We start from the raw sequence: 13,966 nt of genomic DNA on the forward strand, positions 1-13,966 counted from the left end.
TAGTGGTGAGGATGGCAGAGGCCACCTTATGCACGTACAAAATGAAAGCTTTTATGACATCAGATAACACAAATTTACCATAATAAAAACATTACTATATACTGAAAGTTAGTTCCAAAACAACAAAATGTTTGAGTTAATTTCTCAGGCTAAACGTAGTAAATGGTAAAGACAACACAAAGACCTGGGTCTTTAACAAAGAACCAGAACTCAACTCTGTAGCTTTTATTTCCATTAATACTGGAAGCATTAAAAAAAAAAAAAAAAGAACAGAACAGAGACTCTTTTACACTGTATAGCACCTTTCACACTCTGAGATCTGGGGGGATTTTGCATATTGTGTCTATACAGCAGTATACAGCAGCAGAAACACGCAGCTACTGGAACATAAACCTATGGGTCTCTGAATAGGAAGTATTTGATCGGGACAAACGCCTCCCCTTACACAAACATCTCTTTGAATTTTAATGGCAAGCTCAAAGCTGCTGAAGAACTGAGATTCTCAGCATCTCTTACTATTTTTGTAGCAGCAATTAGCACCCAAAAGTACATTTGAAAAATGTCTGCGTAACTGTCCGCTGCTAGTGGATGGGATTTCAGTTTTTCAAGTCTCAGCAGCATACGCATTAAATTGTTTCATTACTTGGCTCTTTGCCTCTGTATGGGGTAAATCATCAGCCTGCTAAATCTGTAGATGGGACTGAGCAATCATCTCTGCTTAAAATCGTGAAGCAAATGCTAATGTGCTTCCCTCTTCTGTGGGTTACTGCTGTACTGCAAACTCCTCACTGCCTGTAAATTGGTATTATGGTAGCACTCAGGAGCCTCCGTTGTGGAAAACATCATACAAAGTCAGAAAAAACCTTATTATCCCTGCCCTAAGGATCCTGCACCGTCCTTTTTTACAATTAATCTTCATGTTTCTTTTTCCTGAACTGAAGTTGGGCTGAGCAGTTGCAGTCACCGGAGTTCTTTAATGGAGTTAGAGCTGCATAGCACCTTGCCGCTGAGCCCCAGGAGACCTGGGCTGTGTGAAATGTATGCTAGTATATTTGTTGGTGATTATAAAAACAACTTTTCAGGGTTAGTGTCCAGATTTGCTGCTGCGTAGCACATGAAAGAGTCCAAAGGCTTTTTTCTGTTTGACTACCTTCGTTATTAGTTTTTCTTTTTGTGTGTTTTTCTCTCCCTTAGAAACATGAGGGCTATGGAGTCTGATGTTTCATAGTTTTGCTGAAGGACATTTTGAGTCTCAGGAAAACATACCAAGGTGATAGAGACAGTGAGCTTTGAATGTGTAGAATGATCATCTAAAGCTAATTAGCTGTTTGTAGTTTTAACGGATAATCAAAGGCTGGGTTCTTATAAGAAACTAAGTGTGTACCATATTGCTCACTCTGAGGCTTTTTACATGCCTTACACAGACATACAGACAAAATAATTGTGGAAATGAGAAAGAGTCCGCTTGCTGCAGACAGAGCAGCAAAGACAGACTTGTAGCTGGGTTTTGTTTTAAATCTGGTGCACGAATTACCTGGAATTCCCTGACTTGCTGTCTGGCTTGACCCTGCTTTGTTCGAAGCAGTCACACAAATGTGGTAAGTGGTGTATGGTAATAGATTATACAGAGTGTACTGCCTTGCTGTGGAATAAATATTGTCCAGAACAAACTGTCTGTCCTCGTTGCCTTGGGCATGAAGCATCAGCTCATAGGTGTGAACAACTGAATTTGGGGCGCACCAGTGTATCTGTGCAGAGCTGTCTGTAACTTCAGACACCTCTCTCAGCCTCGGTGGGTCTGGAACCTCATCTTCCCTCGACGTGCCAGGACATAAACATTGGGATGCACTCTGAAGTTCACTGCACGGCTTCTGAAGGTGTCTGCAAGGGTTGTAGTCACAGGAGGTGTATGCCAGTTGCACTGGGGTTTCCATTGACTGTTCATCGTAATCGTAGTCATCCACATAGTGTATCAGTGATCTGGTGGATGCAGGCTCTGACCGAGCGTTGGTCCTTGTGGAGTTCAGCTGTGGTAGGCTCGTTTGTGGTGTACCTTCCCCGGCATGAGTGGCAAAGGAGTGGATATAATGGTCAGTGGCATCGGGGTTTCCTGTTGCTCTAGTAGAATAATCACTAGTGGGCTGGTTGAACGGGCCTTCCTGGGGAAACGTCGCATCGGTCGTTCTGAGCTCTCTCTTTAGCTGATCTGTTTCAGTTTGATTCGTGGAACCATAATCTGAGGAGTGACTATAGAGCTCTTGGAGAAAACTTGGGGAGCTGGTTACGGACACAAAAGAAGGGGGATGGCTCGTGGACTTGGAAACTGCCACCTCCTCCTGGGAGGAACTGTTGGCCTTTGTGAGCATCGGCTCAGTTGGGTTGGCTGCAGTTGTGCTCATTACATTCCTCTGAATTAGGGAGCTGGTAGAAGTGTCTTTGGTTAGTGGAGCAGAGTCGGTTGTTGTTACTACGGTAGTTGCATCAAAACTGGTAAGGCTGAAAGCATCGCGTTCGGGAGAGGGTGTGTTTGAATCGGGCAGTGTAACGTTTCGCTCAGACTGGCATTTATTGTAGAGCTCTAGCAGTGAAAAAGATGTTGAAGGTCTGTCCCAATCTTCCTGGGATGTGTTGCAAAAAGTCTCCCAAGCCCTGCAGAGGGGACAAGTTAGCATAGACAAGATCCACAAGAACATTACAGGCTGCTGTTAGGCTGCTTGGATTGGAAGTGGCAACCTGCTGTCCCCAGACAGTCTTTATATTAAAGAAGACATGAAACCTAAACCAAAGCTAGGTTGTCTTAACGATAGTCCTGTGCTTGGCAGATGGCTTTATACAGCACTGGGAACTTAGGGGACTGGCTTTTTGGTTTTGTAAGGTGCAGGAAAATCTTTTGCCTGAGAAGAAGCATCTTTTGCTACAAGGACTGTGAACCTTAGCAAGAGTGTCAGGGTTCAAGGTAACTTGTTGTAAAGGGTCAGACTTTAATGCCACACTAGGAGGGGAACGCTTGCAGAGAGATTTAACAGGGTCCCCAGGATCCTTAAGTCAGCTGGTTTAGGCAGCTGGAGCTGTGCTGACGCGGGATGTGCTTTTAAATGACCGAGCTCGAGTTCTTTCTTTACTCAGACATCGCATGTTTTTGTAAAGAATGCAACTGCTAAGCCCATCCTGATGAGAAGCAATCTAATTTTAACAATCTACTTCCCTGCTCTGTCCACTTCTGATGAGAAATCTTCTCGGTGGCCTTTTAAAAGGAAGGGAGATCATACATATGCAAAGCACTTCTTTTAACTACAGCTTCTTGTAATTAGTCTGTAAAACTGTAGGAGAGCATGGAAACAATAGGTGACAAACGGGGCTATTTGCAAGGGGTTTTGTTGACTGCCTGTGCTGATCTAGGCTTTGGGAATGCAAGGGCAAAGAGGAAATAATTTGCTAAATATCTTGCAAAGTCTTCCAGTTCCTGCTCCCAGTGGTGGCCCATCAGGGCCACCAAGCCAGCTCATTTTTTATCTCCAGCTAATGGAGAAATGTGAACTGAAATAGAGAAAATAAGCTCTTCTCACCTTAAAGTAGAATCCACAGCTAATAACGCTTTCTACTGTTCTGCGTGTGCCCATGGCATTTGTCCACAATCAAGTACAATTCAGCCGTGCTTTGTCCCTGAAGGGGACTTTATTTTGTATTTCTACCTCTTGTGGAAGGGAAGAGCACACAAGGAATTTGAATAACTTAGATGACAGTGAATGTTTGGTCCCCAAATAACTTACATATTTAAGTTGTGTCTGAAAAGCATTACTTTATTTCCTTGAACTCACTTACTTTTGCAGTACAACTTTCTTGGGCTTGGAGAGCAGCCAGGAGAGCTGGCAGTTGCACAACAGAGGATTTCCGTACAAGTTGATGATGATGCTACCCGATGAATTGGTATTCCAAGGATTAAAGGAACTCAGGTTACAGCTACAAGATGACAAATGCAATAATTAGCGAACGCTGAGCTACCTTCCAAGGACTGGAGTGTGCTTAGGATCCCAGAGTGTGTAAGACACAAAGCAATATTCTCAGTTCCCTTGGAAGTAGCCAGTTATCAACACCACCATTCTGCACTTTTAAGTCCAGGCTAATGCCTGCCCATCTCTCTAATTTGCACAGCGTAGCTGCTGTGTGTTAAAGCATAACAAAAGCATTGTAAGGGGATAACACCTTTAGAGATGGCAGCTGGAAGGGAAAGGACCTAGCATTTGGCAAGGGTCTTCTGTGAAGGATGCTCTCCTCTCTGCCGTCGTGCGTTCAGCTACACTTTTCTTTTATACTAAGCCATTTCTCTAGCTTCTTTCTCAGTCTGCTTGTAATGGCTTGTCTTTCTGTATGCCAATCATCCTCTTCATGTTAATTGCCTCTTTCATAATATACACTCTCACCGACTAAGGTCAAATGACTAATACGGGAAGACCTTCCTTGCCTTTACTGTTAAGCTGTCCTAGCTGCAGAAAGAGTGTGATAATGTGACCTCCCTGTAGTCTGAGTGCTCAGAAGATGCTCTCTTTTGTCTGTGACTTTAACTGCTACTCCTTTGTTTTTTTTAAGTTTGGGTCATGATTTTTAGCACTTTGAACTGGTATTCCTGCAGGTATTGTAAAGTGCTGTGTAAATTCAGTGTGGCAATCTAGTGGGGGATGGAATCCGTTGGGTTTTTTTGCTTAAATGGGTATATTTTCCTAAAACTGGTTCCTAGAGCACAGCCAGTGCTCTAGTGTTTGTTTTCTGATATGCTTATAATCTGGGCCTATATTACAGAATTCTTGTAAGGTGCTCTCCAAATCTTTTCCTTTATGCTGACTGTTCTGTGTGCAGTTTACCTACCCTTATTTTGATAAATCACCTTCAGACTTTTCTTTCCCTTAGTATTTCAACAGGTGCGTGGCATACGAAGTAAATCACAGAGGTGTTACCTCTAGAATAAGGACTAAACCATTGCTCTTACTAATGCTGAACAAGGAACTATATTAATGTCTCACACTAAAAGTGGGAGGGACAGGATTTTTGACTGCTTCCAAGGTGCGGATTTTAGGAAACTGTCAGCATTCATCCTTTGTAGAGCAAGGAATCCTCAGTGACCCGCTTCTCCTCTGGTGAGACATTGCCATTGTAGATGTTGGAAGCATGGGCTGTATTGCAAGTGGGCTTCAGTGGGTCTATGCCAATCTTAACAGCGCTAGAGGAACTCATCCATTGGGCTGGGAGATAAGGCAGAAGAGCGGGAGCACGATGGATGCGATCTCAAGCAACCAGTAACTGTGCTGTGAGTCTCATGCCACCTCTTTGGGCTGTATCAGCTCTTCTGCTGTATCAGGTCTACATCACAGGCTTTACGTGGCATATCTGAGTATAAGACAGCACGTTTCTCCATAGCACGCAAGCCCATACCTCCTTCCTAAATACTTGATAACAAGCAAACTCTGCATAAAAATCAGCTCCCAGGCACCATGGTGCTGTGAGGCAAAGGCAACGTTATGTGAGGAAGAACAAAAAAGAAAACAACTCACTTCTCAAACGAGAGATGGCTCAGATGAGGAGCACTGTCAAACATCTCTGTCCTCACGAAAGCCAGTGAGTAGGAGTCTTGACAGTTCAGCTCTTGGAGACCAGGCATGGACTTGAAGAAGTCAGTATCGAGGCTTCTTAATCGTGACATCTTTGTCAGGTGAAGCGATCTGAGGTTGGGCAAATCTCTGGTCCACTCTGGTTGAACTGAAGCAGAAAAAAAATTTATATCTGTTGCCTAAATAGAGCATTCCTGTGGATTTCTGCCTAGAAAAAAGTTTTGAGTTCATAGGGATATAAAATATCTCTGTGGTCTTCTGCAGCTATTCTTCTTGGGAAAGAAATAGAACAAAAATCAATACACCAGTGTATAAACACCCATGCAATCACATTTTTGTAATATTACCTGCAGGTCATGCTGTCGTAGGGCAGAGGTAAAGAAGGGAAGATAGAAGGACGATAAAGCTGATAAGAGATATGGAATAGGTTTCCTATTAGGTGAGATTAAATGAACAAGGATTTCTCTGCTCAGAGAAGTGGTAGGTGGGGGGAGATTAGAGAGGTCTACAAAGTCTTGACTGGTGTGAGAAAGGCAAGTAACTTCTTGTTTCTCCTAGCGCAGGAAAAAGAGCTGAGAGGCATGAAACTGAAAGAATAGGCCTTACACAAAAGTGCCTTTCCGTCCCACGACTGAATTGTGTAACTCACTACCACAAGAAGGATTAGGTAAATTCATGGAGTAAATTTGGTGGTGTATCTGTTAAATGTGGGTTGAGGTGAAACCTCTAGCTTGAGGAGTCCCTAAGGTCCTGGCTCTGCCCCAGGCTGAGAGCAGCTGAGCAAGGCATCTAACATCTGTCCGCTTCAGCACCTCAGTTATAAACCGAGGCTGGCAGGGGAGGCAGACAAAAGAAAAAAAATCATGCTGTAAATTGCTCAGGGCAGGGATTGTCTCCCTGTGCGGAAGTATTTGGTTGGTTGCGGTTGACACAAAAAGCCTCTCTGTGCTACTTCAATACAGTTGTATAAAGCAGAGTGTAACTGTGGGGATAGACAAAGAAAGATTTCAGCAGTGTGTCTGGAAAGGGAAATGAATTTCCTCCTGTGTCTCCCAAAGCTAATCTCAGGGCTGACAGTGGAATTAGGACAGAGGTGGGGGACTACAGTGGGACAAGTAGTCCTGTTTGGTGGTGTCCATTCTCTGCTCTTCCTTTGGGAGGGTGGTCTGCGTGAGGGTTTCCCGCCAGCAGTTGCATCACAGCTGGAGAGTGCATTGCACGCTTGGACCAGCTGTTTGCAGCTTTCAGCGTGGGGTGTTCCCCCTCCACCCCGGGCTCGGCCAGGATGGGAGCCATCGTCCCAGCGAGGCTTCTGCTCCCCCCTGGCCTGACCAAGCCCCATGTTTACAGTGGGAAATCCAGAAACTTACTTTTCTCAAGAAAGGTCCCGCTCAGATCAAGCACGTTGATGTTGTTTCCAGGCCTGTTCGTGGCCTCGCTGGGAGATGTGCTGATGGCAAAAGCAGACTCCCTAATTCCTCTGCTGTCATCCTGCCCGAGCAGCGTTGCAGAGAGGTTTAGGAACTGTAGCTGAGGGTAACAGGAAAAAGCCAGCGGCTGGATTTCAATCAGTGGATTTCCAGCCAGGGACAACCACCTCAAGTTAGGCAGGGCAGAGCTGTGGCACGATGGCACCGACGACAGCTTATTAAAGCTTAAGTCCAGGGAGAGGAGACTGCTGAGGGCTTCAGATCCCCATCTAACTGCCTGGAGATGGTTCTGCCTCAGCGAGAGGACGCGCAGCCGTGGGAGGTTTGCTATCTCCGTGCCATTCACCTCTTCTAAGAGGTTGTTGCTGAGATCCAAGGTCTCCAGGGCCTCCGGAAGGCAGACGGGGAAAGCTGTCAGGCTGCTGTTGGTCAGCTGCAGGGTGATCCAGGTCCTGTTCTTCCGATCCTCACAGGACATGCTGGTGAGATTAACGTTCTCCCAAGAGTCTTCCTGAGCCAGCTGGAAAAAGGTGGTGATGTCCCTGGATGCTGCAGGCTCTGCTCTGCTCACCGGGCCCGACGCTGTGTTCCCCACCAGCAGAGAGAGGATGAGCAAGCGTGAAAACATCCTTCTCCTAAGTGGCTTGCAATTAACTTGCAAGATCTGTTTGGTTTTTGTTTCAGGGAGGGGAAAACAAAACATCAGCATTAAGAGCTAAATTAAATCCCTCCAGGCAGCTACAAGCTATCTAAAAGTGAAACATTTGTAAGTCCTTTCCTATTGCATCCAGACAGCGGAAGTGATAATTAATGTCTCTTCTGTAATTAAGCCTAAGTAAACATGAACTCTTGGGGACAGAAGTATCATGTGATCTTAGTCTAAGCGTACCTACAGTTTTTCATGCAGAAAGCAACCAAGTTGTATCACGTGTCTGGTTCCCACGCCAGTACCCTCAGCACCAGACCGGCACCCAGAACAGCAGCAGCGCAGGAGGTGGGCTCCCTGGTCTCTCTGCTCAGCTGCCTCTGTGCAGTACCGGGGTATGAGGGAGTGCCAGTGCTACTCCAGTATAAAAATACCGGTTGGGACTATACTGGACAAGCTGCAGGAGAGGGATATTGCCATGTTATGGGACTTGACTTTTATACCTGATTGTGTATTGCTCTCTACAGGGCTGTCCTGCTGCATAGTGTCCAGTTTGGCCAGCCCACTGGGAAGAGTTATCTAATGGGATGATACCCAAGCAACAGGGCTAGGGTCAGGTGGGACCGTGGCAAGGGATTTTTTTTCTGTGAGGTTGTCTGTACAAAGCAAATGTATGGATCCAAAGGCAGGGGAGGGTTGTTAAACATTAAAGGACGTAGGAGCCCAAACTGGGCTGAGCTGCAATGGCGTGGGCAGGTAAAAGTGCCTTTCCTATGTTAGGAAGGGCTTTCCCTCCCTTAGCAGAAGTTGAAACAGCAAAAGTCCAGGGCTCGCGTGGGCTCTGCCAGGGCAGTTCTGCCCTGTTATGAGTGACAGCCACGGTGGGGACCCCAAAGGCACTTTGAGACTCGCCCTCCTCCTCTGCTCCTGACCCACTGGCAGTGCCCTGGAGCCTGTCTGCCAGGCGGTGGCAGGGCTGGGGCCCTGCTGCAGGTGAGTGCCTCAGGTGTGGTGTGCACCCCAGCTGCTGGGGAAAGGATGTGCTGAAAATGCAGCTCCCGAACCACATTTCAGTCAAAGTGGTCAGAAACGGAGAGTGTGCTCCTGGAGCAGGGCCCTAAAGGCCTGGGTACCAAGAAGCATGTTATTCAGTGTTACAGTTCCTCCTCATCCCACCCCAGCTTTGTCTTTGTCATTTAAAAAAAAAAAAAAAGAACAGAAAAAGAAAAAAAGCTCTAAATGTTTTGCCCAAGGCTGCGCAGGTAATCTGTGTCAGAGGAGGGAATTAACCAAAGCCCAAAACTAGTGCTTTTCTTACTGAGCTGTCTTTTGTGCTGCCAGGCATCACAACGATCATTCCTCATCCAAAAATATATTACAGTGTAGGGGGGTGGCTGAAGCCCCATGTAGTATGAAATATCTCTGACTTATTCCAAACCTTAATAGCTACTTGCTGTTCCCTGAATGGTGCCAGAGCTTGCCCAGACCATCATCTGTTGCTGCCATCCCAGGTTTGAAGTAGGGACCAGCAACATAGTATAATTTGGTTGCCTGTGTCCTTTTTGTCATCTGGAACCAGGCAAGAGCTGAGCAGCCTCAGGGCTTCCTGGTTACCAGAGCTGCTGGATTCCCAGCACATGGCAGGGAGAGGGTGGGAGGAATTGCACTGCTGGATCCCGATCTTAGATTTAATCTTAGTCCCTGGCTCTAAACCGCATCCGCTTGCACGTACCTGTCCAGAAGTCCTGATGCCTCGTGCTTCTGCTCTGCGTGGCTCCGATTGCCTGGCCTTGATTTTATACACTTCGGTGACTCAGCTGAGAGCGTGAAATGCCTCTTTTCTGTTCCCGGCTTTCCCTGCTCGTGGCTCTGCCCACAAGCGCAGGCGAGGTTTGTTCCAGGCTTGCTCCCCCGCATCCAGCTTTCCCCTGACTGGAGAGGGGGTGGCTCCAGGCAGCTTTCCCCGCTCCCTCGGCCCTAGTAGGAGGTGGGTGGGAGGGCTCTTATTTCCCAACACTCAGGCAGGGCTGCTCCGTCTGTCTTTGTCTAAGCAGAGGGGGATAAAGGGAAAAGATCAGTGTCTGTAGTCCCAACTCTCACGTCTTCCAGTGACAGGGGGGAAGGGAGAGGAATTATTGTGTTTCTTTGCTGACAGGCCATGATGATGTAAAGCTAAGGCTCTGTCTGCTGACATGGGCTTTGGTTGCTCTCTAGGCACCAATAAAAGGCTTCAAGTGTTTTTATTTCTAAGACTCTTGCAGTTGGGAGTAATTCCTGGAAATGTTCACGCAGGACAAATGACTTTTCTAAGGAGGCCCTTGGGAAATGTCAAAAGCGAAGCTCTCACCTACCACTCCTGCAGTGAGGAATGCTCTCTGCCGATGGAGAGGGCCTGCGGCATCTCATGCTGCACGTGATGGACTTGGGAGGCCTCTCCCGGTCCTGCTGTGCGTGGGTTGTATTCTCTGTTCTGCATCTGCCGTACTGCATGGCTTGGGAGAGTTCCCATTCGGCTCCTTCTCTCATCCTTTGCTGGATAAGCAAGACTGACAATGTAAAACATCTCCCACCAAGGGACCTGCCCTGAGCTGGGTTTCTCAGCATTCCCACAATTCGAATAATAATTTGGCTGGTCAAGGGCTGAGAGTAAAGCCAGGAATGGGAAAGGGATGAATTGATGGAGATTGTTCCACAGTAAAAGCAAAAGGGTGGTTGTTCAGTTGCTACTATAAGACAATTAATGATTAAAATTTCCAGGGAGAACAGTAGTCAGTGTTTTTCGTTTGTCAGGACAACAAAACAGATCCATGACATGAAGGCAACACAGACCTGTATGCTTGGGTACTGAAGTGCAGATAAAGGTCTTGCTTTCCCAAAAACCTTGAGTCTGCATGTACGCAGACCTTATCTATTGACCATGTCATTCATTATCTGCGTGGGGAGAGAGCCTTGAAAAACACCAGAACATCCACAGAACAAGATACCGTCTTTTAGTAGGACTCTCTGGAGCCATTGCGGTTCCCTTGGAGGCTGGGCGAGATGTACATATTGTTCCCGTGTGGAATGGCTCTAAGGCAAGACAAATAGTTTCCTAAATGAGGGGCTAATCCCACAGATTAACCCTGGTGGAGCAGCTCGCAGGCCTGCGTTTAGGGCAGCGTGCAGGCCTGGCACGTGCGCGCTAACAGGTACCTTCAGAGATCTGCACTCTGCTGGGTTCAAAGGGCAACCTGGAGCAGGTTAAAAAAAATCTGAAGAATTTGGTATAACAGGAGGAAAGTCCAGCCCCTGCCAGGCGGGTGGAAACCCTGCCTTCCCTTTGGCTTTGCAGACCTGCTGGCTGCAAAACTCTTCTTTGAGAGAAGCTGGGGAGCAGGGAGGTGGTCTCGCTTTGCCTCGGGCTATTAAATACCCGTGTTGTGTTTGCTGCTGTTAGCTCAGTGCTTAGAGACAGTGAATTTTCATTGGTTATTATATTGTTTTTAATCTCTTAAAAAAACTACTCCATGAAACCTGGAGGGCCAAATGCTGCCTTACTTTTAATGTGTTCAACCTTACTGACTTCATTTTGGAGACTGAGACAAGCAGCCTCGTAAGACTGGAAAAGCAGCCCGGCCGTTAGCGAGCGGGCCACTCATTTCAGTGAAGGTGGAAGGGAGGTGGAGTCTTTGCCCAGAGGTGCTTGACTTCTGAGTGATACAGAGAACCTCTTGCAAGAAGCAGAGCACCCTTGGAAAATGAGCGTTTGTTATTTTTATTTTCCACCTTTGGTTCTGCTTTTTGGATGCCCAGTTTTTGAGGCAGGCGTCCTATTTCCCCAGCTCTTTGCCTAGCTGCAAACTCTAATCATCTGGAATATTACTGCTATGGTACTATGTCTCCAACAGCTGCCCAGGTATTGGTGAAGGTTTCCCAGGGCAGACAGCAGCCCTCTCTCACCAGTTTCTTTGAAATTATCTGGTAGCAGCAGGCGGAGATTTCCCCTTTGTGAGTCACTTTGGCCTGTTCTCATGTCGCTGTGTTTCTTCAGGTTATTCTTCTCCCTTTTTCTACTTTTCTAAGAGTTTCAGTGGCAACCTGGGGGAACGTTTAGTAAAGGCAGGCATTTTTGTCAGCCTTTTCACATGGATGATGCACAAAGAGCTGAACCAGACGCCCCCACCCCGGGGCTGATTCAGTGCTGCACAAAACCCCTCTGCCTGCAGGAATTCTAGGGATAAGCCCTGCATTCCCTAGTGACACCGAGATAAACAGAAGCACGGGGAGAGCAGGAGAAGGCGAGGATGGTACCAGGCTGTAAAGTTTAAGAGATGAATGTTTCTCACTGGCCGTGATCCAAGTGATGGTTAAGAATGAAACTATCCTGAAAAAATCTGGAGAATGGCTTTTAAGGCCAACAAAAGAAAAGAAGAATTTTGCAGGTCAGTTCACAGAGCAAGCACAAGCAAGACATTTTCCTACAGAGAACAGGGAGAGAATGCAAGAACAGGATTATTTAGCCTGATGTTTCAGAAAACTCTGGGGTGTGTGTGTTGTCTGCTGCAGTAAAACATGCTGAAGGCAGCGGTGAAATCCCCTACAGAGTTTGTTGTAAGAACAGACAGCAGCCATCTGACATTGGTAGTGTTTTACCCTGACCTGACTTTGGTTTAATTAAGCACGATGTACAGCATAGGGTTGCAGCCGAGTCGAGGTATTAGTTTCCTAAAGGCTTTTGTTTTCATCTAAACAAGATTCCTCTCCAGGATTTTGTCTCTGATTGCGAAATTTCAGGGCAGATGCCCTTGTCCTGCTTTCACTCTCTCTGTAAAACATCTCACACATCTGGCACCGTGCAATTAATAACTTGTTTTCTACAGACCACTGAGCCTATGTTCTTTAACTCTATGTGTAAATCAGGTGGTATGAACAAGCGAAAGCCAAGTTTAATCAGGTTATTGCATGAGTAAGGGAGGGCGTGGTACCCCATGTGCATTAAGGGGAACTTCTGAAGTCTGGCTGGGACATGCTCGGTGACGTGGGGGGGGATGAAAGATGACTCCGTGCTGTGGCTGGCCCCGAGCTGGGCTGGTGCAGGTGCCAGGCAGAGCAGGCTGGTGCAGGCCTCCTCTCAGGAGCTGCCGACTTGTATCCAGCCCGGAATTACGGAGGTGCAGGAGTGCCCTGGGTCGTGCCTTCCCACTCCGACCTCTTCTGGGGCTGCTTGTAGGAAGCGGAGCTACCGTCACTGCCCCCATGCAGCACTGAAGGCAGCTGGATAAAAAGAGACTCCTTTCCTAAGTGTTCCTTACCTGTCATGGAAAAGCCTTGCCAGGAGAAAGATAGCTGATGATCTAAAGAAACACGGAGACGGGACAGCAGCAAGGGATCATTCCCTTAAAGCTAAAATGACAAAGGGTGAGGCTTACAGCTAGCCGGGATGAGCTGTCAGAACTCCTTGCAGAGCAGCGGGAATTCTTTGCTCGAAAGGCAGTGACACATGGAGTGAGACTGAGGGAGGGGCAGGAAAGAAAATGGAAATATTTGATCGTTTCTCTGAAATCCCAGCCCAGACAACTTGGACCGCAAGTAAGCATGTTTGCTTAGCAGTAAAACGCGCCGCACACTCTGCTAATGAGAACTACATTCAAAGTTCCCGTATCTCTGCATTCACGTGTTCAGATCATTTAGATGACAGGTGGCAACTACAGGGCTTCCATGCAACAGTCATGTGACAAGGTCTGCTCCGAGAGTGCCAAGCACAGGGCTGTGCTTCCCGATGAACAATTTACGGGAGTCTGTCATTGCCAAATGAGGGGCTCTGACACAGGCACAGTCACAGTCCTGACTGCGACTCAGTAGCCAAAGTGGAGGCCGAGTCTGGAAGAGGGCTGCCTGTGGAAGAAGTGCTGGCACTAAGACGCGCATTCACCTCTCCCACAGCACCCTTGGGCAGGTTTTAAATATTGCAAGTGTTTGGACTTGGACTATCCATTAGAGGTGGTTCTCCCACTCTGAGCAAAATACTTGGCCTGTGTCAAGCAAGTGAGAAGTGGGTAAGTCCTCTACTGAAGGAAAATTGGATGGGTCCCTCAGCCCCTGTGTAAAAAGTGCTGAGGAGAGGGAAGTACAGAGGGCTGGGAAGCAGGCTGTATCAGCTCTTTCTTTTGCAAAATGTAAAGCTATAGTTTGTTTAAACTGGCACAAATCGGGAGCGATTCCACTGCAGCCTACTGATAGGCACTGGAGAAAAGCAGAGGACGTGACAGAAAAATCAGGGCTGTCCAGTCGCAGTGACGGTTGGGAAT

The 13,966-nt window shown here is 47.1% G+C and overlaps 1 protein-coding gene across 1 annotated transcript; it reads right to left on the reverse strand.

Annotated features, from left to right (window-relative positions):
- Window positions 1-271: 271 nt before the first annotated feature.
- Window positions 272-9,470, reverse strand: LRRN4 (leucine rich repeat neuronal 4). The gene is made up of 5 exons (XM_009282517.2): window positions 9,412-9,470; window positions 6,974-7,697; window positions 5,547-5,751; window positions 3,823-3,960; window positions 272-2,649 (listed from the first exon to the last, which is right to left on the reverse strand). Exons 2-5 carry the CDS (start codon window positions 7,659-7,661, stop codon window positions 1,317-1,319), a joined length of 2,364 nt encoding a protein of 787 aa, XP_009280792.1. The 5' UTR covers window positions 7,662-7,697; window positions 9,412-9,470; the 3' UTR covers window positions 272-1,316.
- Between the last annotated feature and the right edge of the window lie 4,496 nt (window positions 9,471-13,966).

The sequence above is a fragment of the Aptenodytes forsteri genome, unplaced genomic scaffold (genome assembly GCF_000699145.1).
Source record: "Aptenodytes forsteri isolate BGI_AS27 unplaced genomic scaffold, ASM69914v1 Scaffold5, whole genome shotgun sequence".
Lineage (NCBI taxonomy): Eukaryota > Metazoa > Chordata > Aves > Sphenisciformes > Spheniscidae > Aptenodytes > Aptenodytes forsteri.

What these genes read in the sequence shown, in the direction of transcription:
- LRRN4 (XM_009282517.2), bottom strand. Translation starts at nt 7,661, where the DNA reads ATGTTTTCACGCTTGCTCATCCTCTCTCTGCTGGTGGGGAACACAGCG. An exon ending in CGGGACCTTTCTTGAGAAAA is followed by an intron (nt 5,752 to 6,973) that starts GTAAGTTTCTGG and finishes TTTCTGCTTCAG; the next exon opens with TTCAACCAGAGTGGACCAGA. An exon ending in AAGAAAGTTGTACTGCAAAA is followed by an intron (nt 2,650 to 3,822) that starts GTAAGTGAGTTC and finishes TCCCCTCTGCAG; the next exon opens with GGCTTGGGAGACTTTTTGCA.